We start from the raw sequence: 23,953 nt of genomic DNA on the forward strand, positions 1-23,953 counted from the left end.
GTTACCATTTGTTCATTTGTACATGCTCCCGTATCACTCTGGAAGACTTATTTTATACGTCATCTGTTCAACGGTCTTTGGTAGCGTTGTTTGTAATTTTAAATTTATTGAAAAAGTCATGTGCAGCAGGCATATAAATATACAGTAAACATTTTTGCATAAATTAGGAGTGATTTTTGTGATATATCCAGAGTGATTGGAAAATGTCCAACAAAACTTTGGGGGTGAATGCTTCGGTCATTTTAAGAAAAAACGTTTCTGTGAAAACGTGTCCTAAAATTCTTCCTAAGGGCGCTACAGTCCCTTCAAGGAGGTGTTGAAAAGTTAATTTCTGATTAATATCTCAAAAATGCTTTAAGTAATGAAATTACGTCTGTGTCTTAGCGTTAGTATGTGCTACCATATTACATTATCCAAAATTATTTAAACCATAGGCGTCCCGAACTGGCGGTGGGTCACTTTTATTTCATATTTCAACAAAGGCTTGTCGTCGACTGCCCCTGGCTACGAGCGGTAATATGTTCCACAATAAATTAATAATTTTGGTTATTATTACATTTAAAATTTATGGTTCCAAAGTTGAAAAATAAGTAATAAGTAAAATTGTTTGTATCAATCTAAGCATCTAAGCAGATTAACATTTCTAAACAGTTTTCTCAGAAATGGTTAATTATACAAAATAAATTAAGAGTACCATTTTAATGCATGTTTTAGCATTAAATCATATTCCAGGGTCGTATCTGTTAAATAGTCAAAGATGTAAAAAATATTAAATAAAATTGGCCCAGTCCCCCCAGTTCACGACACCTGTAATTTAAATAATTTTATTTGAATGATGTTGTACGATAGAACATTGGAGATAAAGTTTAACGGGAAAGCAGATTCAAATTGCAAGCACAGTCCTTTTAGTAAAGAGAGCAAATTTTCGGAAATATGTTTATAATGTTTCCAGCCTGATGAAGGAAAAACATATTTCTGAAAATTTGCTCTCTTTACTAAAAGGACTGTGCTTGCAATTTGAATCTGCTTTCCCGTTAAAGTTTATTTTCAACCTTGTAATGTGTAGCCTCGTTACTTCCCAACGATTAATGTTGTAGAACAGCAATAGCACGTACTAACGCTACGGCACATACCAAATTTCATTGATACATCTATATTAAAGCATTTTTGAGATATTAATTAAAACTTTGGAAAATATTTTGAATATTTTTACCGCAAAATGTCATAAGAAAAACTTGCAATTTATAAATAAAAAAATTATATTAGTTATGTATATTAAAAATACTTTACTTCATTAAAACTGAAAGAAACATGTTAAAATATTAAAATATACTTTAATAATAATTGTGTAAAAAGAAAATGCAATCATTTTTGTCCAGAAAATCCAAAATAAATTCAAAGTACCTTAAGTGGTTAAGATATCACAAGCAGGTACATTAGAAAAAAAATGTAATGCTTTTTGTTCATTGCTTTTCAAAGATCATTTGGAGAACAAGAAACTTGTGCTGCCATGGCTTCAACAAAAAAATCAAATCTGCCCCCCATGATTGATAGCCGATTTACAGAAAAGGATCTCAACGACGTCTTTACTTTTGAATTTGAAAAGCCCAAATTTGGGCTTTTGGGAAAAGCAAAGAAGAAATCGGCAACGTGCAAGGTTGAAAAGGAAGTGAATGGCGAGCTCAAACCATGTAGCTTCAAGACAAGTGAAGCAAGTGCCATGAAAAGTCTCAACCTTTGGCGGCATGTAAAACGTAACCATCCTGAAAACTATGCGTTACCAAAAAGGACCAGGAAGATGAGGCAAAACAGAAAGCTGACGCAGCTAAACAACGTTCATCTGGCTCTTTGAAAACTCCTGGAGAAAAGATTTTTTGCAGCGCTTCATCTGAAAAGAAACCCAAAATTGAGCAAACAAAACTTGACTCATATTTGAAGTCCTCAAAGGTTACAGTCACCCTGGATGCCAATACGTTCCATGAAGGGCTGATGGAAATGGCTTGCTTGAGTTCAACACCACTCACTACCTTTAGGCTAAAGAACAAAGGATTCCAAAAAATTGCAGGTGAAATGGGTCGGCAGCTTGGCATTTCGACGGGGCACGATGCGGTTCGTCATTTAGTTGTCAGCACCGCTGAGTCTGGTCACGAAGAGCTCAAGAAAGCTTTGGAGCAAAAATTGTGCTACCTGAAAATGGATGCGGCAACCCATGGAAACAGAAATTTCCTTGCAATTAGTGCTCAGTACTACGAAGAAGGAAAAGATAAAGCTGTGGTAAAAACCTTGGACATAAAATCGACACTGAAGGGCATCGCAATTCTTTGTACGTGAAAACTCAAGTAAAAGCTATTTTAGAAAAATTTGGGATCAGTGAAATGCAAGTGCTGAGCATCTGCATTGACAATGTAGCAAACATGATGTGTGCCATCAAAAATTTCAGCGAGGACAATGAAACCATTTCTACCTCTGAGAACAGGGATGTGGACAGAACTGAAGCTATTTTGCCTGATGAAGGAACTAAAGGAATGGATGAAATCGAGCTCAACATGGTTGCTGCTGCGCAATGGGTTAATGACCCTAGCCTTATACTTCCAACATGGCTTCATGAGGACTACTCAAAAGTCCAACTGATGAGGTGCGGTATTCACACTCTTCAGTTGGCAATCTGGGATGGACTGAACAAAGAACATGCGAAGAAATTTCTGGCAAAAATTAGACAAGTCGTTGACAAGTATTCAAAGTGTTCTGCTTGATCTACATGTTTGACTCAATCATTGGATACTTTGCCTCGCTGGGGTTCAACATTTGCGATGATTGATCGGCTTCTCGTTTTTCAATCTTACTGTGAACAAGTGGCTGCTGCTGGAACAAGAAAACTCAAGTTAACAAAAGTTGAATGGGACGAAGTGAAGAACCTGCGAGACTTCTTGGCAAAGCCAAACCAAACAACCATGAATCTTCAAGCTGTTGATGTAACCCTGGAAGTTTTAATGAAGGAATGGCGAAAACTGTCAAAATTCTTGAAAGAAAATGGTGGACAAATTGCAGAAGGAATTCTATCCTCCGTGCAGAAAAGCGAAGAGAAGCTTTTTGACAATATTCATTTCCTTGCTGGAGTTTATGTTGACCCATGGTATTGGATTCTTCTTACCTCTAGGGAAATATCAAAGGCAAAGGAAGGGCTCCTTGATATTGCTCAACGACTCGAAAAACAAAATTTATTGCTACATTTGAACTCGGCACAAGAGGTTGAAGAAAACAAAACACAACAAAAGGTGTCATCAACAATCGAATTTGCAGTTTCAGAAAGTTCACATCCTTCAGAAATAGCAGGCTGTTCTCAAACTTCCGTCTCCACTCTGAACTTGTTTGAGTGTCCATCCCAGAAACGTCTTCAACCATCACCGGGAAATGGAGATACTTCAAGCATCAATTCTTCAGAAGATGATGCCTTCGAAAAGGAATTGGATAAACAAGAAAGACGCCGGCGAGTTTCTGCAATTCATAATTGTAATGAAGCATTATTCAAGAGAAACTTTCGGGAAGATTGTGAGGCGATGGAGTCTATTGGTAGGCTAAAAGTTAAGTCTGTTTTTGAGGCCTTTCATAGCTACCCACACCACATTCAGGCTGCCTGTAGAATTGCTTCGAGCATGCCAGCTCAAGCTAGTGTAGAGCGACTGTTTTTGGCTTTAAAGTTAATTTTAAATGATTTGCAGCAGGCTATGAATTGATTGATTGCTGCAATAATTTTTTACAGAATGAATTATGAATCATTCTAGTTTGTATCACTGTTGAAGACATTTAAATTGTTTTAAAAGTCTGAATAAAAATAATGTTTTTTCAAAATTACAGTATGCACTTTTTTTATTTAGTTAAAAATTAATTTGAGTAGGAGCGGAGCTGGAGCAGTCACCACTGGTGCTGGAGCGGAACTGGAGTGGAGCAATTCAAAACTTTGATTGCTCCAAATCCCTGCTCACAAGCCACCTTCAGCTCTTCTAAGGGGGCTCATTTAATAACGGGGTCCTGCACCAGGCAAGCAGGGCCCAGAAGACACAGACACCCCGACATTGGAATGGAAGGTGCTGACCCTGAGCCTGGTTTTTGCACCGTCCAGCACGACCTCTTTTAGAATGAAGAGAGTATCTCTAGTCAGAGAACAGCCCACCTCAGGGCTGGGCCTCAAGGGATCTGAGTTCAGTCCCTGGTTCAGCCACACAGACTTCCCGAGAGGTCACTTTGCCACTCCGTGCCTCAGTTTCCCACCTGGAACAAGGGGATCATGCACAGCAGTGTTGGGGGGACTCATTAGTGGCTGCCAGGAGCTCAGATACTGCAGTGACAGGCCATAGACTGTGCCCCTGCTGCTGGACAAATGCAGCCTGAATAGACCCCACCACTTTAGGGCAAAGCTTCCCATCCCCGCCGACCACTAGGGCTGTTGCTGAAGTACCTATGGCCACATGCCCCTTCTCCGTACCAGAAAGTCACACAGCTCCCCTCACTGGGGCGCGTTAGGAACACTGGGGAGCCCCCCCCCCGAGCAGTGCAAAGAGGCATCACCCCCGTCCAGGGCTCACGCAGCACAGCAGGAGCCAGGCCAGCGCCACCCCACAGCTCCAAACACCCTGGGCTTGGGGGCGTGGGGGGAGCCAGGGCGCCTGCAGGGAATTCTCCCCTGAATACACAGTGCTGTAACAAACGCCCTTTGTTCACCAGCACTAAGCCACGCGCAGCAAGAACAGCCAGGCTCTAGGTAGGGCAGAGGTTTCCTGCACTGACCTTCCACCTCCTGCTCAAGTGCTGCTCCTAGGTCAGAAATAATAATGAGATTTGTCCACAGCACAAAGACAAACAGTTTGAAATGAATGGCAGCCTGTGCACAGGAAACGCCGGGGAAGCTGAATGTCAGGATTGAGGGGCACCAGCAGAGCTGTGTGTGTGGAGAGCCCAGGGCTGGGACAGCAGGGGGCGTGGGTCGGGACTGAGAGGCACCGGCAGAGCTCAGGGGGTGGGGTGGGTGGGGTGGGGTGGGGGTGCCCAAGGCTGGGATAGCAGGGGCTGCAGGTCAGGACTGAGGGGCACCAGCAGAGCTGTCTGTGGGGAGTCACAGGACCAGGACACAGCCTAGACAGGCAGATGTGAGCATGCTGGAGCTGAGAGACTTCTGGGACCGGACTCAAGGGCACTGCTTCTAACTGGGGTGGGCTGAGGAGACAATCGCCGGCCAAGATGATCAGCACAAGCAGCCAACATGCCCGGGATCCTTCTCCAGCAACTATCCTAGAGGGAGCAGCATCTGTGCAGGACGTGCAGCCAGCACATCAGCCCAGAGCCCTGCCCACTCCCACAGGGCCAAGATCCCGGGCCAACTGCCAGCCCATCACAGCTGCTAGTGCATCCCACAGCAGGAGGGCTCAGGGGAGACACGGAGGATGCATCCTGCTCTGGCAGCCAGGAGACCCCAGGGCAACACACCCCACCTGAGCTCAAAGCAGCCCCTCTGAACAAGGCAACAGCTTCCTAGGGGAGGAGATGGGTCCCACTCTCCAGAGTGCAGCCAGGCCAACCCTGTGGCAGGGTGGATGCTTAACTCGGACCTGAGCTGCCTGCAGGCCGGGATCACACATGCACACCCCTCGGCATGCAAACTTCCTTCCTCCCCGAAGGCCTCTGGTTCTCATTACCAGCAAGACGGAGGGAAAGTGTAACCAGAGCCGGAGGCAGCTGGGAGAGGCTCCTCTGGCAGTCAATGCTGATCGCTCACCCAGCCAGCGTAGGGGGACATCACACTGGCTCTGGTTAACCTCGCATAGCTAGGGTGCCCGCAGCTGGGTTACAGGCCACAGGGCCACGGCCACGCTGCCAGAGGAGAGGGCCATGGAGCTGGGGGGGACCAGTAATCTCCATCACACCAGAAGCGGGGGCAGGGGGGTGCAGCAGCAGCATACTGGCCCAGGAGCCCTGGATCACTCCCATGTGAACATGAGCAGCTCCTCCCACTAAAGCACTACCAGCATCTGCAGGGGCTCTGAGGAGCTGCTCTGGCCCTCACTACTGCCAGTCACTCCTGTGTTCCCACTGCCCCCTGACTTGGGAACTCGGAGAGAGGGCAATGGCCCGCTGTTCAACACAGCCATGGGGAGAGCAGAGGCTGGGCTCCCGCAAGGTGTGCCCCTGTCCCGCATACATTTCAGACCTCATAAATGCTGGGGGAAGAAGAACGGCCTGGCTTTGGAAGGACCCTAAGAAACTCCCACTCTTCCCGGCTGCTGCAAGACACCCAGAAACCCAGAGTCCTATATCAAGCACATGGCTCCCTATGACCTGCAGGCACCCATGTGATTCGCCCCCAGCCCTGCCCACAGGACCCCTTCGAGTTCTGGGAGCCTCACAGGACGACGAGCCCCTTGGGAACCCAAGCCCCATGCTGCCTGTACCTGCCAGGGCTCTGGCTAGCAACCCTGGGTCTGCAATACAGAAATGCAAGAACCACAGGGCAGGCCACTTCCTAGCCAATAAGAAAAGGAATACTTGTGGCACCTTAGAGACTAACCAATTTATTTGAGCATAAGCTTTCGTGAGCTACAGCTCACTTCATCGGATGCATTGGATACATACAAACCATGAAAAAATGGGTGTTGGGCCATTTCCAGCATAAATCCAGGTTAACATCCATTTTTTCATGGTTTGTATGTATAAGAACATCTTCTGTGTTTTCCATAGTATGCATCCGATGAAGTGAGCTGTAGCTCACGAAAGCTTATGCTCAAATAAATTGGTTAGTCTCTAAGGTGCCCCAAGTACTCCTTTTCTTTTTTGCGAATATAGACTAACACGGCTGCTACTCTGATTCCTAGCCAATGAGGCTCTAAAGAAAGGGCCCACAGCCCTCCACCCCGTGGGTCAGGGCTCAGAGCATAGATCTTCTCAGTGGTCAAACACTGGAAGCCCAGGTCTGGGGAGCGGACACACGGGATGAAAACCTGGCAGAACCCCGAGCCTGTAGAGCTCACCCTGGGCCCCACACAACATTAATTTTACAGTCTACTTCCAGTCAGAGCTGAACTTCACACTCAATCCAGTTGTTAGCTGCTGGGGACCCCACCTGAGAAAGTCCCCTTTGCAAGGCCGCTGGCAAGAACAGCTGCTGTCGCACCCAGGGCAGTGAACATGGCCAGCGAGACACCAGGGCCAAGGCTGCTAGAGAACAGGCAGCAGCTGCCTGGAGCCCGGGGACCCATCCATGCCTGCAGGAATGCTGTGCCACCTGGAGCAGTTTAACATGGCCTGTGGCTAATGCACTGTTAACACAGCCCAGCAGCTGGCGTGGAGGGGCCGCACCATGGTCAGCAGGGAGGTTTCTCGCCCCACTTCAGCTCCCAGAGGCAGTGCCAGCGGATGCTTCCCCAGCTAAGTGCACGATGGAAGCTCTTGCCCTTCCTCGGAACTGTGGGGCTGGCTGGCCCTTGTCCTGTCTCTTTAGGGCAGCTCCCGCAAGGATGAGGGTAAGAGCAGCAAGGACACGGCTTAGTGCAGCCCACTGTGAACTAGAATGATATTCAGAACCACTACGGCCCCCTCCCCAACCCTGCTCACGGGTCCCAGGCATTCCCGTGTGTGCCAAAATCCTGCCACACTGCCCCCTGGCACCACATCGGTCAGCCAACAAGAGAGGGGCAAGCTCCTTCTCTACCCCACACACAGGCCAGGGGGACCATGCTGTTAGCCTCAACCTGGGGCAAGAGGAATGGGTAACCCCTTGGGAGAGGCCAGGCCACAGCCTAACAGATCTCACAGGTAGGAATGTTTTCCTGAGACCCAGACAAACCGTTCCCTTTTTTCAACTTTGTGCCATTCCCCTGTCACACCCTCTAGCCCAGACCAGTCACCTGCCCTCTTTGGGGATTTCACTTTTCAGATGCTTGTCCACGTTCAGCTTCCTGCCGCCGCCAACCCAGCTTAGGAGGCACTTAGGTAGCTCGGCATCCACGCTGGGGCATTTTCCACCCCCAACTCTCAGATCAACCCCTCTAGCCTCTTCTGTCCCTTTGCTCTCAACTCCCCCTCCCGCATCTTCAGCCCAGACACCCCTGACACATGCATTCTAGACAGCACGGCCACCGCTTGAACCTATCCACCCTGCTCCCTTTCACACCCCTGGGGAACTGTACTTAAACAACCTGACCTGCACTACAGCCTTATGCATTTTTAAATAGTAATAAAGAAAGCTCAAGTGTCAGCCAGCTGGAACGGCTATTAGCAAGTTTGGCTATTTCCACTGCAAGGGTGGAAAGCCAGCCCAGCCCTGAATGGGAAATTAACAGAGTCATGTGTCCACAGCTCCAGGAGCAGCACTTGGGGTTTATTTAACCTCCTCTTCAGCACCCTTTACGTAAGTTTCCACTCTGATCAGAGGCAGCTTCTCATTGCAATCTGCATGAAACTAATGGTGAGGAACCACAGGGCCAGATTCCTAAATCTAAACTTTCCTTAAAAAAAAAAAAAAAAAAGAAAGAAAGCTGCTGGCCTGTCTGATAGCCAAAGTCCCATTCCACATGTGAGCTGAGCAGAACCAGATGCAGTGCTATCTTCCTGAGTCTGCAGACAGCCCCATTGCTTCTGCAGCACCTCACAGCTTTGCCACATTTGCAGTGATGTTAACAAGATGTTGGTCAGTTTCACAGCTGCTGTTCACAGCCACCTGGGATGATCAATGTTACGCTGAGGCAGCAGATTGTGAAAGGCATAATGGAGTTCATCGATTTGAAGGCCTGAAGGGACGACTGTGATCATCAAGTCTGTGTTTAAGACAAACCAGAAGATTCCCCATCATAATCCCTAGAGCAAATCTCTTAAGAAAACACCCAGTCTTGATTTAAAACTTGTCAGGGATGGAGAATCCACCACAGCACTTGGTACATTGTTCCACTAGTTAATCACTTTCATCGTTACAAAATTAGACCTTATTTCCAGTCTGGATTTCTCTAGCTTCAATTTACAGCCATTAGATCATGTTAGACCTTCCTCTGCCAGACTGAAAAGCCCCTTATTAAATATCTGTGCCCCATGTAGGTACCTGTAGACTGTGATCAGCTCCCCCTTAATCTTCTTTGTTAAGCTACATTGATTGAGCTCCTTGCGTCTCTCACTATAAGGCAGGTTTTCTAATCCTTGAATCATTCTCATGGCTCTTCTCTGACCCCCTCTAATTTAACTGGAATTGTGGGCACCAGAAGTGGCCACAGTTCCAGCAAGGGTTGCACCAGTGCCAAATACAGGGGTGCAATAACCCCCCTGCTCCTAATTGAGATTCCTGTTTATGCATCCAAGGATCACATTAGGCCTTTTGACCACAGCATCACACTGGGAACTCACATTCAGCCAATTATCCACCCCACGCCCACATCTTTTTCAGAATCAAAAGTTAGGCACATGGAGAGGAGGACCCACAATAATGGAGAATGGGGTGAGGGGGTGAGTAACAGAGACCCCTGCTCCCTCCAAGCAGCTAAGATCTAGAGGAGGAAAAGAGAGAGTCCCTTCTCCACTGCAGCACCTAAAGCAGCTCAGCTTCAAACACGGACTAGCCAGAGGTGCTCATCAAAGGACAAAGCTCCCAAGCAACAACCAAAGATCAGTTCCTCATTCCTAGCATTGGTGGCAGGGAGCAGTCCCCATCCACCCCACTGTGGCCTTCTGCATCCACTCCTGTGCTCTTCTCCCTTGCCTCTGGCAAACTATCCAAGCCCCAGGGAGCTAGACAGCAGACTGCATGAGACAGCCATTGGCACCCATCTCCATGCCTTCCAATGGCTCGCAGAGGATGGAGAGGAGGGGTTAGTCTCTTTTAGCTCTTCCTCCTCCCGTGCCAGACACACACTGCTCCCAGCGCAGGGGAGGGCAGCTGCAGCTTGTTTTAAAATCCATCTGCTCACCCAAATTCCGGCCTTGACAGGAGCTCAGACCTGGGTCTTCAAGGCGCCCACCCCACCCCCTGCTCCTTTCTTCCCTCAAAGGAGAAAAACACTTTTGGTTCTGAATTTTTTTGCCCTATTAACAGGGAGTGAAGCGCAGCCCGGTGCCACACGCTGCTCCAGCACGTCACCCGGGCTCCTGCCTACTCAACCCCAGGAAACCTTCCACCAACCCCAGTGTCCCTAGCCCTCCAGCCAGCCCTTCCCGCTCTGCAGAGCCCCTGGCCCAGCTCTCCGGTGCGGGACGAGCCGAGCCAGGGACAGACACGGGGGGTGGCCAGAGGCCAGCCTGCAGCGTGTCCTGGCTAGGGGCTGCCACAGCCGGCCTAGGGGGATGGGAAGCCGCGCACGGCTTCTGAAGGGTGACGAGTCTCTTCCCCACTCCCCCAGAGCACAGACCCAGCGTAGAGGCTCTGCCTGGCCCATCCCCAACGCCGGGGGCGCCTGCCTGCAGTACAGCGCCTCCCTGGGCGCCCGGACTGGGCTGCTCCCCGCGCCGCCAACACTGCAGCGAGTGGGGAGCAGCCTCCAGCCCTTCCCGGGCCGCCCCCAGCCCCGGCTGTCTGGAGACCCGCCTCCAGCGCAGAGCGGGCCGGGTCCGCTTCCCTCCTTCCCGGCCCGTCTGATCGCTCCGGGGGCCACTAACGTCCCAAGCCTCCTCCCCTGCGTGTGCGTGTCCCCAGCCCCGGCCAAGCTCCCTGCGCCCTCCTGCCTGGAGCCCGGTCCCGCGCTCCCGGGCCGGCCAGGGCACCCCGCGGCGCCTCCGGCAAACAAAGCGGGGCAGGGGCCGCGGCTCCCGTCGCAACCAGCTTCCAGCCCATCGCGGTGGGACCCCCCGCCCGCTGCCGAGCCGCTTTTCCGCCCCTCGGACAAAAGTTTCCAGCAGGCGCGGCCCGGCCCCGGCTCCCTCCAGCAGGACGAGGCGGCCCCGGCGCCTCTCGGGCTCAGAGCGCCCCCTGCTGGCCGCGCCCCGGCCGCCTCTTACCTTGGAGACGATGAGGGGCTCCCCGTGCTCCAGCCCCCCCTTGAGGGTGAAGCCCCAGGGCGCGCCCCCCTGCAGCTGCACGTGCACGTACTGGAAGGAGACCAACCGGCTCTCGGTGCGCTCCTCCGGCGGCTCCATGGCCACTAGCGCCGCGGCCCCCCGCGCCACATCCCCCGGCCAGCTCGGGCTCCCGCGGCAGGAGGAGGAAATGACACGGAGCAGCCAGCAGCGTGACGGAGGCGGGGGCCGAGCGGGGGCTGGGGCAGCCCCGGGGGCCGGCCAATGAGGCGCGGCCGGGGTGGGGCGCGGGGCTGGCTCGGGCCTCAGTGTTACACTCTCCGCTTGCGGGCGTGGGCTGGGGTATGTATTTACATAGGGAGCTTGAGCACACGTGTGCATGGCCATGTGTGCATGTGGCTATATGTACCTGGGTACGTGGGTACCTCCTTATGCACACTGAGGTGTGTGGGTACGGATGTCTAGAGATGTATACTGAAGGATGCATGTGTGTCTGCACATCCTCACCTGTGTTTGTATGTAGGTACCCTTGTGCATGTGTGTGTAAATCAGCCTTGCACAACTCATGAAACATTAACAGCTCAGGTTTCAGAGTGGTACCTTGTTAGTCTGTATCAGCAAAAACAACAAGGAGTCCTTGTGGCACCTTGGAGACTATCAAATTTATTTGGGCATAAGCTTTTGTGGTGTAGAACCCACTTCATCAGATGCATGCAGTGGAAAATACAGTAGCAGGTATATATATCATATTGGAGATGTGCAGGTGAACGAGCCCCTGATGGTGTGGCTGATGTGGTTAGGTCCTATGATGGTGTCCCTTGACAGCTCAGATGCCTAATCCCTGTGTCCCGCCTTTCTCAGGAGAACTGGTCATAACCAGAAAGCCACTGATATTTTACTCATCCCTCAGAACAATTCCTGTCCCTCTCCAGTGCCCCATGGGCTGCACCCAGCCTTGCAAGGAAAGAGCCTGCGTCCCAGTTAGGGACACTTGGCATGTACCTATAATGCTGTGCCCAGGTGATTAGAAGTTTGACAGGTGACTGTGTGTAACCCCCTTGGTGATATATGTGTGTGGATATATAGGAATGCCTGTAGGTATGTGCTTGGAAAACCAATCTCTGCTTCGTACACAGTCCAGTCTCCACCTCTGGGAAGCAGGCTCAGTCATTGTTCAGTGACTAGGGCAGGCAGGGGCAGAGGGGACTCAAGAGACCTGGAGGTGGCTAATCCTGGCTCTGCCACTGACTTGCTGTGTGCCCTTGGGTGAGTTATATCACCTCTTTGTGTCCCGGTTTTCTTCCCCACTTCTCATTAGATTGCAAACGCTGCGGGGCAGCGCCTGTCTCTGGCCAGGAGTAACGTCCTAGCCCCAGGGAGAGCTTCAGTGAGGCCAAGATTCCTCCACATGTGCCTGCAGTGCCTCGCACAATGGAGCCCTCATCCTGATTAGGGTCTAGTCTAAGTGCTACTAGAATGCAAATAATGACTCAGTCCCAGCTGCCTGCACGGTTTTGCAAAGGCATGTTCACCGTCTCACTCAGAACGTCCTGCGTGCGCGTGTCCCAGCTGGTCACGAGCACGGAGTGAAACAGAACCAGCTGAAAGAGGCAACACCTCATCTGCAGGCTGCTATTCTGCAGTGGTATTTTAAACATGGCCCTTACCCAGCATTACAAGGTATTTTTGCTTCTTGGTCAATTTTTAATTGGTGAGTTTTAAAAACAAATCCTGATTGGAGAAGGAAATGAACCTGCCCAAAGGGGAGGGGGGCAGTATAGCCCTAGATCCCCCCAGACTGGCCATGCTGCACCAAACCTCCTTCATGGTCCTCTGATCTTGGGCCAGCCAGTATAAGTTAGCTACTTACATACCCAGCCCCCATTCCCATAGTATCTGAGCCCTCCCTACCACCAAGGATTTAATCTCCCACACCCCTGTGAAGTGAAACAGGGCCATTGTCTCCACTGTACAGCTAGGTGATTTGCCCACAGGCACACAGGATGCCTGTGGCAGCACGGAGCCGATCCCAGGTCGCTCAACTCACAGACAAGGGCTCTAACCACTGGACCATCCTTCCTCTCTGACATTAGTGCTGCCTCAGGGGCTAATGACCTTATGCTGTTGCCATAGCTACTGGGGCCTGGCCTTTCTGCAATTTCTTTTCAATGAAGTTTATCATTTTTGTGAGCTAGGATCAGATGTGCCCCTGAACGAGCCTGGGCTGAAAATCACTGGGCTGTCCCGCCCGGCTCCCCTTGCAGTTTAACTCTCTGCTGCTGGCTGCACAGTGCTTCACTTCAGCCCTGCCTGGCGTCGCTCTCAGGACACACCAAGCAATTGCCTCATCCCCAGGCTGTCAGGGCATCTGGAGCAGACTGAAAACTTTCCACGCTTCCACCCGAGGTGGAGTGAATCCACTTTGCTCTGGGCAACAGACTGCAGAGGAGCCAGAGGGGTGAGCCACACAGTAGCAAAGCTGCCATGGGCTCTCTGGGGATGTGCTGGCCCCTTCCCTGGGGTGGAGTGGGATGAGGGGGAACCCCTCCAAGCCAGCAATCATCTTACTCTCCCCAGAGCACCTGCTGAGCACGGGATCCTAGCACGTGGCTCTGCTTTGGCTTCAGGCCTGAGTGACTGGCAGGCAGGAAAGCTCCCACAGTGCCCGTAGCCTTTCCCAAAGGCAGAGGGAGACGAGGGAGCAGGGAAAGTGCGGTAACGTTTTCAAGGTGGCACATTCAGGGGCACATCTGATCTTAACTTCAGTTCAATACCTGGGGGGATCCCGGCACAAGGGAGACATCACCAGCTTGAGCACACTCCATGCCTGCCCCGGAACTATTTACTTCCAGTCCCTCTGAGATGGTTGACCCACCTGCCTGCATCCTTCGTGGTCACATTAGCAGGGGGTTGGCCAACTGAAAGCCAACAGATCCCTGCCCTTACCTCACTGAAACGCATACACCAGCGGGGGAAGAGCAGCGCTGAGGGGCCAATCATCAGTGGTTTGAGCATTGGCCTGCTAAACCCAGGGTTGTGAGTTCAATCCTTGAGGGGGCCATTTAGGGATTGGGGCAAAAATTGGGGATTGGTCCTGCTTTGAGCAGGGGGTTGGACTAGATGATCTCCTGAGGTCCCTTCCAACCCTGATATTCTATGGGAAAGCCCCGGTAGCAGGATGTAGCAGGTCCCAGCACATGCACTAGGTGAATTGGGATCAAGCCACACCCTCTAGCTGGCAGACCACACCCCCAGGGCATAGAGTGCCAACTCACCATGCTGTGCACTAGCACAGGAACACGGCCAATGATGTTTTGGACACACTGAAGATCCATCTCCATCTCTTGGCTCTGACAGTGGCAAATGCTAGGCCCTTAGCAGAAGCTGGAAAAGCCTGTGATCAATCTTCAGGATCAAAATTCCTTCCTGAGCCCATCAGAGGATCAGGGCATGCCCAGCATGAAGATTGAGAGCCTTTGTAATGGTTGTCCTAGTAAGGTGCTGCTCTCATTCACAGGAATATAGGAATTGCCAGACTGGATGAGACCGGAGGGTCATCTGGCCCAGTATCCACAGTGGCTGGTACCAGATGCTTTAGAGCGGGGGGGACATTTTGGCCCGAGGGCCACATCGGGGTTGCAAAAGTGTATGGAGGGCCGGGTAGGTAAGGCTGTGCCCCCGTGAACAGCCTGGTCCCTGCCCCCTCCCATTTCCCACCCCCTGACTGTGCCTCTCAGAGCCCCTGACCCATCCAACCCCCCCCGCTTGTCCCCTGATCGCCCCCACCCTGGACTCCCCAGCCCAACCACCCCCCCGGGACCCCACCCCCTATCCAACCCCCCCCCCAGCTCCCTGTCCCTGGACTGCCCCGACCCCATCCACCTGCCCGACAGGCCCCACGGGACACCCACGCCTATCCAACCCCCCCGTTCCCAGTCCCCTAACCACCCCCTCCTGCCCCATCCAACCGTCCCCTGCTCCCTGTCCCCTGACTGGCCCCTGGGACCTGCTGCCCCTTATCCAATCCCCCCCTCTGCGGCCCCTTACAATGCCACTCAAAGCAGCAGGAGCTCGCAGCCCCACCGCCCGGCTGGTGCCAGCCATGCCACCGCGCTGCCCGGCAGGAGCGGCAGGCCAGACCGTTGGCAGCGTGGCGAGCTGAGGCAGCGGGGGAGGGACCAGGGGCTAGCCTCCCCGGCCGGGAGCTCAGGGGCCGGGCCCGACGGTTCTGAGGGCTGGATGTGGCCCACGTGCCATAGTTTGCCCACCTCTGCTTTAGAGGAAGGTATGAGCTACCCACAGTAGCATATGTGGGATAATCTGCCCTCCATGTTAGGTATAAGAGCACTGTGGTAGCAGATCTGCCCCTGACAGTAGGTCTCATCCTTGTCTCACAAAGACTGGCTGAAGCCTGAAGCATGAAGGTTAATACCAGATCAATGTCTAGGGCCAAATTATCTGCTGGTGTAAAGTAATTGAGGTCAATGGAGTTTCACCAGCAAAGGATTTGGACCCTAATCATTCACTGTCTATCTCAGGTGTTGCTCTAGTGCCCATAGCGTCTGAACACTGCCCAGGTAAATCCAGTCTGTTTGGCAAGGTCTTGAGTGGAATGTGGTGCTATCCAGCACAGCAGCAGCAGGTTCCACAGGTGAATTCTACCAGTATTTCCTCTCTGATTCTAGGATTCCTTTGATTCTAAGCCACTGTAAGCTTTTCATTTTGCTGGCTGCCCCTTTGTACATTGTGGGATGGGGTAAATAGCAGCACCCAGCTCGCTTTTGCTGTGCCATTTATTAGTGCATATATGGTTCTGTCAGACTTCATTAAAAAAATAATAATCCTTTGCCTTTCTCTCAGCCCTCCCAACAGAGCATCTCAGAGCACAGCCCAGACATTAGTTCGTTTATCCTCACAGCACCCATATGCGGGAGGTCAGTGTCACTATCCTCATTTTCTAAATGGGGAAACTGTGGCACAGAGCTGCACCTCAAGCCACACAATGAGTCAGTAGCAGAGCCAGGGTCCTGCCCCCGTCTGTTGCTCTTATTCATTTCCTTTCCAGATTAAATAGGCTAAGCCTTTGAAAACCTCTCCCCATGCAAAAAGGGACCTAGCCCTATGTGCTGCCGTTAAGCATATTCATTGCCCTTCTCTGGTCCATTTCTGTGTTCACCATCTTAAGGGTAGATGGGTGTGTGTGGATATACAGAGTGCCTCCTGCTGGCTAGTGGGTGCTGCTGTCTCCCCCAGTGCCCCTGGCCAGGTCACTGCATTGTCATTAACACTCAGGCCTCTCCGGGTGGTTCTCATAATCTTGGCCAAACCATGGGGAAATGATGAAACCGTGTTTCTCTTCTGACGCGCCAGACATCAGACTGAGGGGGATGCATGTCCATGTGTGGGAAACCACAGGGAAAAACTGATCTGGTCCTGCAATCATGCTGCCTTGGGGTGTCTCGCTGTTAGCTCTCGCTAATTACACAATACCAGGCCTGCTTGGTGCTGGGACGGGAAGCCATGGGGAAAGCCCCAGCTACTGCAGAACATGGTGTGAGTGACTCAGCAGGGGTGCTCCTCCCTCTGAGTCAGGCCTGAACCCACCACCCAGCACAGCGCTGGGAGAGGCTGTCTGTCAGGGGATACCAAAACCATGACCTGTCCACGTATGGTCATTCCAGACCCTAGGATGCTTTTCACAGAGCGACCTGCCAGCCCAGGTCTCCTGGCCCGTCTGATTATTCCCTACAACTCCTGCAGTTGCACCGAGACACAGATTCTTTATCCTGGTCCCGCATGGTGTTGCCATCAGACGGCTAATGCCTTTCACATGAACATGGCCCCTAGGAGAGGGGCCCCAGCCAGCCAGTGGTGTGTGGGGTTAACTCCCAGCAGGGGGTTCAGAGACCCAGCAGGGAGGGGCCCCCCATGCTGACCCGGTCAGGTGCAGCTGGGCCTGCTAGACTCAGGCCCTGGGCCATGCTCGTGAGAGGAGCGGCAGGGGTGTTCTCCACAGCTGAGTATTTACCCGCAGGGAGGCCAAGGACAATTCTTATCTTGTGTCAGGGAGTTTGGGGTGTAGGTCCGGCTCCTGTGCACGCCCTGTCTCTGCTCTCCTGGGCCTCCCTGACAGTTTTGCCAGCCCAGTGAAGTAGAGGGGTCATGGCTGCGGAGGGAGAGGCCGCAACTCTCAGGCAACAGGGGCCAGTCCCACTGATGAGCAGGGCAAAGGCCTGGACCTGGATCCGGCACACTGTGGCACCTGGGGGACATCTGATGAGCTGCTGCAGGTTGTCCCGTCTGGAGCTTGTTCAGGCTACAGTGTTTACGTCCTCAGAGTGACAAGCTGCTGCCCAGACACCATAGTGAGGGTTTCACAGACAGACCAGCTACCGCAGTTGTTGCTTTGCCCTGTTGGATGCTGTTTGTTCGGAGGGTACGGATGGCAAAGCTGCAGGACAGGGATGAGGCCAGAGATTCTGCTGCTTTGTGTCCTCTGGCTGGAGGAGGATGCTGTACAGAAACCAGAAGCTGCCAGAGGGTCATTCTGCTTCGTGTCAACCACTGACCTCTGGGCCAGTCAGGCCCTGCCACCGCAGGCTTCTGTCTGTTCAAACGAGTGCCTCACATGTCTTCTGGGCACGGGAGTGGAGGCCTGCTGAGCACAGGGGCCTGGAGGAGGGCTGTGCTGTTTCAGTGATTTGGCCTCCCTTACTGTCGTGTGAGCCTCCTGTCCTCCCGTCCAGTTCCCCACCTCCAACCCTCCCCAATTCCTCCTGCTCCCACTGCCTTTTTAAAATAACCTGTCTACAGCTGCCAGCATGTCATGGGCGTCTCTGTGCTGTGACAGCTGGCATCTTACTGGAGACAACACTCGCTCCAACTCCAAAAACACAGGCCCCAGCCCCTCGAGTCTGAGCAGTACCTCCTTCGGTGTTAACAGGATAGGGCCTATGACACACAGCCGGGCAGTTCCACATACACAATGGCCAGTGCAATGCAGTGGTAGCATGCACAGAAGTTGCAGCTGGGTCAGAGGTTCAGTAATTCTCTGGGAGTGTGGGGCAGAGACAGGTGCACAGAGTCACTGCATCATGCCAAGTACCATATAGCAGCCATGAAGTCCAGCTCCAATCTCACATCCACGTCATGGCCACCTTGGGACAGGAGGAAACTGCGGCTTTTTAGATCGCTGCATTCGTGTCCCAGACGCCCCGTGTCCTGCGGCGTGATCAGCCCAGCTCAGCAAAGGCTGTGGCCAGTGAATGAGGAATTTAACACAGCTCTCTCAGGTGATGACAGCCCACTGCAGGGCCCTTCCCACCCCACCCACAGACACTGCAAGCCCTGATCTGATTAGCTCAGCCATCAAAGCAAACCTCATCCAGCTCTTGGAGCAAGGGAGGTGTCAGTGCCCTGCAGCAGGTTCTGATCTCTGTTCAGGAATAAAGGTGACTTTGTTTCAGGACCTAGCCCTCCAAGGAACAGTCCTGACTTCAGTGCAGCTTGCTAGCTCAGGCCCAGGACTCCTTATGTGAAGGTCCTGAACCTTTTCACCCTCCACCAACTCTGCTCTTGGCTGACTCTGCCTCCTAGTCCTTTGATTGCTTTGCCCCAGGACGGGCTTGAACCAAGGGCCAGAGATTAAAGGTTAGTTCTTTGTGCACAGCGCTTTGAAACCCAGGGGATTGTGGCAGTTCTCAGAGTCTCAGTGTTGAAACCAACTGGCTTCCAGCTGGTAAAGGCTACGTCTGCAGCTGCATATACAAAGGGCCGACGGGTTCCTCTCCCCTCACTCGCAGCGAGAACATTGTGCTCCCAGTGCTTTTGAAGACGACTGGAGTCACAAGGCATCTCACTTCTATGCATCACCAGCAGCCTGCAGCCCAGGATCTCAAGGCATCTTAGCCAAGCTCTGATGTGCCAGGTGGACAAATGCACATCAGCAGCGATCGCACCCGCACCAGTCCCTGCATCTCTGCAGCCCATGTCTGTATAATGGTCTGGGAGCTATCTTAGGAGGTTTCCCATTCAAATCCATCCATGGCAAGGAACGTCACATCCTGCGGAACACTGATTAGAAGGCTGGAGGGCCTGATTGATGGGAAATATCAAACTAATCACACGGGCCAGTTGTAACCATGTGGAACTGCCCAGGCTTGTAGGCATCTGCAAGCTCCAGTCAACACATCCTGTAGCAGCAATCCATGAAGATCTGTATGCTAAGGCCAAGGAGATGTCCATCCGGGGTATCCCTGTGCCACTCCACAGCCTGATGAGCTCGCTGGGACGACACCTGCTCTTGTTGCTCTGAAATGGCATTGTGGCATGTGAAGTGCCAACCCGAAGAAGGAATTCTGGAAAGGGCGCACCATGCAGTCTAGAATGGCGCAGAGCCGGGAGTGGGGCAGACTGCAACCGTTCCATCAGGCAGGGGGTGGCCATTGTGTTCCATCTCGAAGCTGCATGGCCTGGGGGAATCACTTGACTGCATCCCTGACCCTGTCTCCACCATTCCCACTTCTCTAGCTCAGCTGAGGGCTTTTGAATGCACTTTATCAAAATGTCGGCCGTACACTGCAAGCCTTGTTTATTGCTCTCCTGTTCAGAGTATTTAGGAAGCTGCCAACTGACATTGGCTTCCTTTACCCCCAGCACAAGTACATCTTTGCTTGATACTGTAGGGCTGCTCCGTGGGGCAGGTTTCTTACTCTAGGGCTGCCAGGCTTGTTATTGCAAGGCTGCTCGTGGGGCAGGTTTGTTATTGTAGGGCTGCAGGGGAAGGCAGGTTTGTTATTGTAGGACTCCTCTTGGGGCAGGTGTGTTATTGTAGGGTGGCCAGGTGTGTTATTATAGGGCTGCTCCGTGGGGCAGCTTTCTTACTGTAGAGCTGCAGGGGAAGGCAGGAGTGTTGTTGTCAGGCCACCAGGTTTGTCACCATAGGGCTGCCCAGGAAGGTGGGTTTGTTACTGTAAGGTTGTTGAATCCTTCTTGCCATGGGCTCTGAGCTCTCCCTGAGGTCCTTTACTGGTCCCACTTGGGGATGCCTCTAGCACAAAGCTCTGGTTTCCCTGCCCATCCCGCTAATCTCTGGAGCCTGCTTCAAGGAGAGCAGAGCATGCAGCCTAGCAGCCAGGGGCCGCAGCACAGAGCCCAAGGCTTGGCTGTCTAACACCAAACCCTCTGGGGCATTGCAGGGCACCACTGTCCAGGGGAGCAAATTCCTGACACTTTCAGCCTCTTCCCAGCGCCACACTGCTCCTAGGAGATGCCTGTGTCCTGCCCCCTCTGTTAATTATCCCCCTGCGTCCCAGGGAGTTGGACTTTCCCCAGGTTTGCAAAGGATCAACAACAAGGGCAGTTTTATAACTGCTCCCAGTTGGTCCTAGACACTCATTAATAACTATGCGCTGCCCAGCCAGGGGTGACAGCGTCCTCAGCTCCTTGCCCCACTGCCTGTCAAGCAGGAGAGGAGAGGCCAGGAGCTCCCACATGGAGCCTCTTGCCCCCACTAGCACCACTGTCACACACACACACCCCATTAACTGCCAGCCACCTGCAGACCTCTCCCCAGGTCATGAGACCAGGCTAATCATTAACCCGCCAGGGAGTCCAGGTGCTGCGGCTTTCCAGCCACAAGGCCCAGTCCAGCCCCAGGGGATTGCCCTGGTCTATGGCACGGCTGCCCCGCCCTTGCCGTGCTCCAGCCAGCGTGTGCCAGACATGGCAGGAGGCAGGTAACGCAGCCAGCAACCCCAAGGGACAGGGAGAGACTGTGGGCAAGCTTTGCCACTGTTAAACATTGGTACACTGAGCAGCAGGCAACCCCGCTGAGGGGGAGGGGCTGGCAGCACAGGCCCCAGGCGAGTACATTGGGGCTGCATGAGTTCCCCCAAATAGCTCTGCTGATTCACCTCAGTGCTGGCCCATAGCAGCCATCCTACCACAGCCAGGGGCTTCTCCCTGCCCCCAGCTCTGTCAATTCCCCTCAGTTCCAAACTGCAGCCCCTTGCTATCCCAGGCCCGGATTCCCCCCAACCCATCTCTGTCAATTTCCCTTAATCCCAACCTGCAGCCCCCTCACCCCAATAGCCCAGCCCTGGGATCCCCCCAACCCATCCTGTCAATGCCCCTCAATCCCGACCCACAACCCCCTGCTTTGCATCCTCACACAGCTCTGTCCATGTCCCTTTGCATCATCTCATTATTCTAGTTCATCTCCCTGCCCAAAGCTCAGCCAAAGTCACCTCTCTCCCACGCACAGGATTGGGATTCCCCAGGAGCTGGCATTATTAGGGTTCAGATCCTCTCTGCTGATCCTTAGCCATGGAAGAGTTGAAACCCCTACAACCGCTTCTGTGGGATGGAGATGGCCATAGGGCAGCACTGTCCTGAGCTCCACCTGGGAACCTGCTTCACGGTTAGCTACTCCAGGCTGTGCACTGCAGGTAGCCCTTGAGCAAATCAGGTGCCAACCATGAAACACAGTGTCCGCCCCTTGGGGACACCAATCACCCACATATAACAAAGGGCTCCAGGGACCTGGTGTTTGGCGTTACCGTGTTCCAGTGACAGAGGCCAGTGCCCCAGGGCCCCAGTTCCCTTGGGCTCTATGTGCGGGGCCTGATTCACATGGGCTCCATGTGCATGAGGCCCAGGGCCCCAATTCCCTTGTACTCCATATGCATGTGCCCCAGGGCCCAGATTTCCTTGGGCTCCATGTGCACATGCCCCAGGGCCCCAGTTCCCACAGGCTCCATGTGCATGTGCCCACCAGGGCCCAGATTTCCTTGGGCTCCATGTGCACATGCCCCAGGGCCCCAATTCCCCTGGGCTCCATGTACACATGGCCTGGGGCCCTGATTCCCCTGGGCTCCATGTGCAGCCCCGATTCTCCTGGGCTCCATATGCACATGCCCGGGGCCCCGATTCCCATGGGTGCCAGCTGCCAGTGCTCCAGTTCCCATGTGCTCCAACCACCACATATTCCATGCCAGCATGTCATCCTGGCCATCCCGTATTCCATACAGCCCCTTCTACCCATGGAGCTCCAATACCCTGCACTCTGGTGATGCTGCTGCAGCAGATGTGTGCTAAGGCTGAGCTGGAGCTCCATGTGCATGTGCCCATCTCACCATGTAAGTTCCTATATTTGCATCCTCCAGTCTGAGTGATCTGCCCTCGGTGCCCAGGTCATTTACCAAGCCGGGGGACTAGGAGCTCGTCCCAGAGCTAACAAACAAACCCCATTGTTCCCAGCCCAGTGCCTGGTGGCAGCAGCCTGCCACCCTTCCAGACTCTGCCAGCCTGTTGAGAGCAACGGAGCTGGGCAGGACCTTCCCCAGGTGGGTCCCTGCAGCAGAGGCCACACAGAATCCTGTTGCTATGTGGACAGAGCTAACCAGGCCCAGATTCCTTTTCTGTCCCCAGAAGCAGGCCTGGCACCACGCACACCCGGCCAGGCCAGGGCTTTGTAATTCAGCCAGAGGAGCAAAGGGAGCCCAGACGCCAGGTTCTGAGGGACACCCTGTCATGTCCCAAGGCCCGCTCCCAGCTCCTCGCAAGCTGGGGCCCAGCTCAAGGCAAGCAGCTGACAGGCACTCGCTGCTGCTCCATGGCTAGCTGGAGAAACAACCCTGCTGAGAAAGGAGCCAGGCTGGCGAGCAGCATGGACTGTAGCACATCTCGCCATGTCTCGCTTGACGTGCCCCAGCCCCCAGCCAGCCACACCAGCCCCTCCACTGCTTCCTAGTGGACAGTTCCTAGCCGATGGCTGGGGAAAAGGAGGCTGGCTCATTGGCTCTCAGCCCGGCTCCATCCCAAGTGCAAATGGGCCCGAGCAACCGTCCCTTGGACAGCCATGCAGGGCAGGACAGGGACTTGTGTCTTTGTTACCAGCAGCAAAAGAGGAGCAGGCTCACTGTCGAACAAAGCCTCACTGATGAGCTGGGATCTGGCCCAGGCCCTGGCTGCAAGGCGGGGGTTCAGGCCAAAGAGACAATGCTGGATTGGAGGAGCTACAGAGCACAGTGCGGGGGGCGGGGAGAGAGGGGAGGCACAGAGGAATGGTGAGCCCCAGCCGGAGCACAGGTCCAGTCCAGAGTTGCGGGGGAGGGGGCTCCAGGCCCGTCCTAAACAATAACCCAGAGATCAAGCAGTTTTTACTCTGGCATCAGCACCCCTTAAATTCCTGGGGACGTGAGTTGAGCAGCTCATCCCAGCCACCCCTTCTAACCTCCCCACACAGCCTGGGCCACCCCACTGCAGCTCTTTGGAGCTGCAGTGAAACTCAGAATCATGGTGTCCAGAAGAGAACAGACACAAAGCCCTGCTGGCCACTGGGCTCCTCATCCACAGATCTCAGAGCACTTATGTGGGGGAGGATCGATAGCTCCCTCCCACAGGTGGGGAAACTGAGGTATGGACCTACCTGATTTAGTTGGGGATTGGTCCTGCTTTGAGCAGGGGGTTGGATTAGATGACCTCCTGGGGTCTCTTCCAATCCTAATCTTCTATGATTCTACCCCAAGTCACCTCATCAGTCAGAGCCGGGACTGGACCCCAGGAGTCCTGCAGGCTAATGCCACTCTAGCACTAGCCACAGGCAAAGCATCATGCAGCTCAGCAGCAGCACCAGATGCAGCCAGCACAGGGCGGGGGCAGGGCAGAGGCGGCCAGCATGGGACTGTCAGGGCTCAGCCAGTCACTGCTCCATCAGCCAGCACCTGTCACTTGCGCAGGCTGGATTTTTGGCCCCCAAAGGCCTGGGAAGCAGGCTCTGCCCAGCTGCACAGTGCCAGGTGTTTCTGCAGCTGGAATGACTGGACAGAGTGCGTTTCACTGCCCTCAAGTGGTGAGTGGTGGGATTGCAGCGATCTCACTTGCAACTAGGGCCCTCAGCACTTTGCTTCCCTCCAACCCTATGGGGTGTGCCAGCCCAGGAACCACAGCATAGGCGCCAATGTCCCCT

At 53.4% G+C, this 23,953-nt stretch overlaps 1 protein-coding gene across 1 annotated transcript in view; it reads right to left on the reverse strand.

Moving 5' to 3' along the window:
• SHROOM4 (shroom family member 4) overlaps nt 1–11,247 on the reverse strand; it is a 61,076-nt gene extending 49,829 nt beyond the window's left edge. The window contains exon 1 of the mRNA XM_037908952.2: nt 10,966–11,247. Within this exon, the coding sequence (XP_037764880.1) occupies nt 10,966–11,103 (138 nt within the window). The 5' untranslated portion in view covers nt 11,104–11,247. The remainder of the gene's footprint in view (nt 1–10,965) is intronic.
• Nucleotides 11,248–23,953: the final 12,706 nt, after the last annotated feature.

The sequence above is a fragment of the Chelonia mydas genome, chromosome 9 (genome assembly GCF_015237465.2).
Source record: "Chelonia mydas isolate rCheMyd1 chromosome 9, rCheMyd1.pri.v2, whole genome shotgun sequence".
NCBI classification, from domain to species: Eukaryota; Metazoa; Chordata; order Testudines; family Cheloniidae; genus Chelonia; species Chelonia mydas.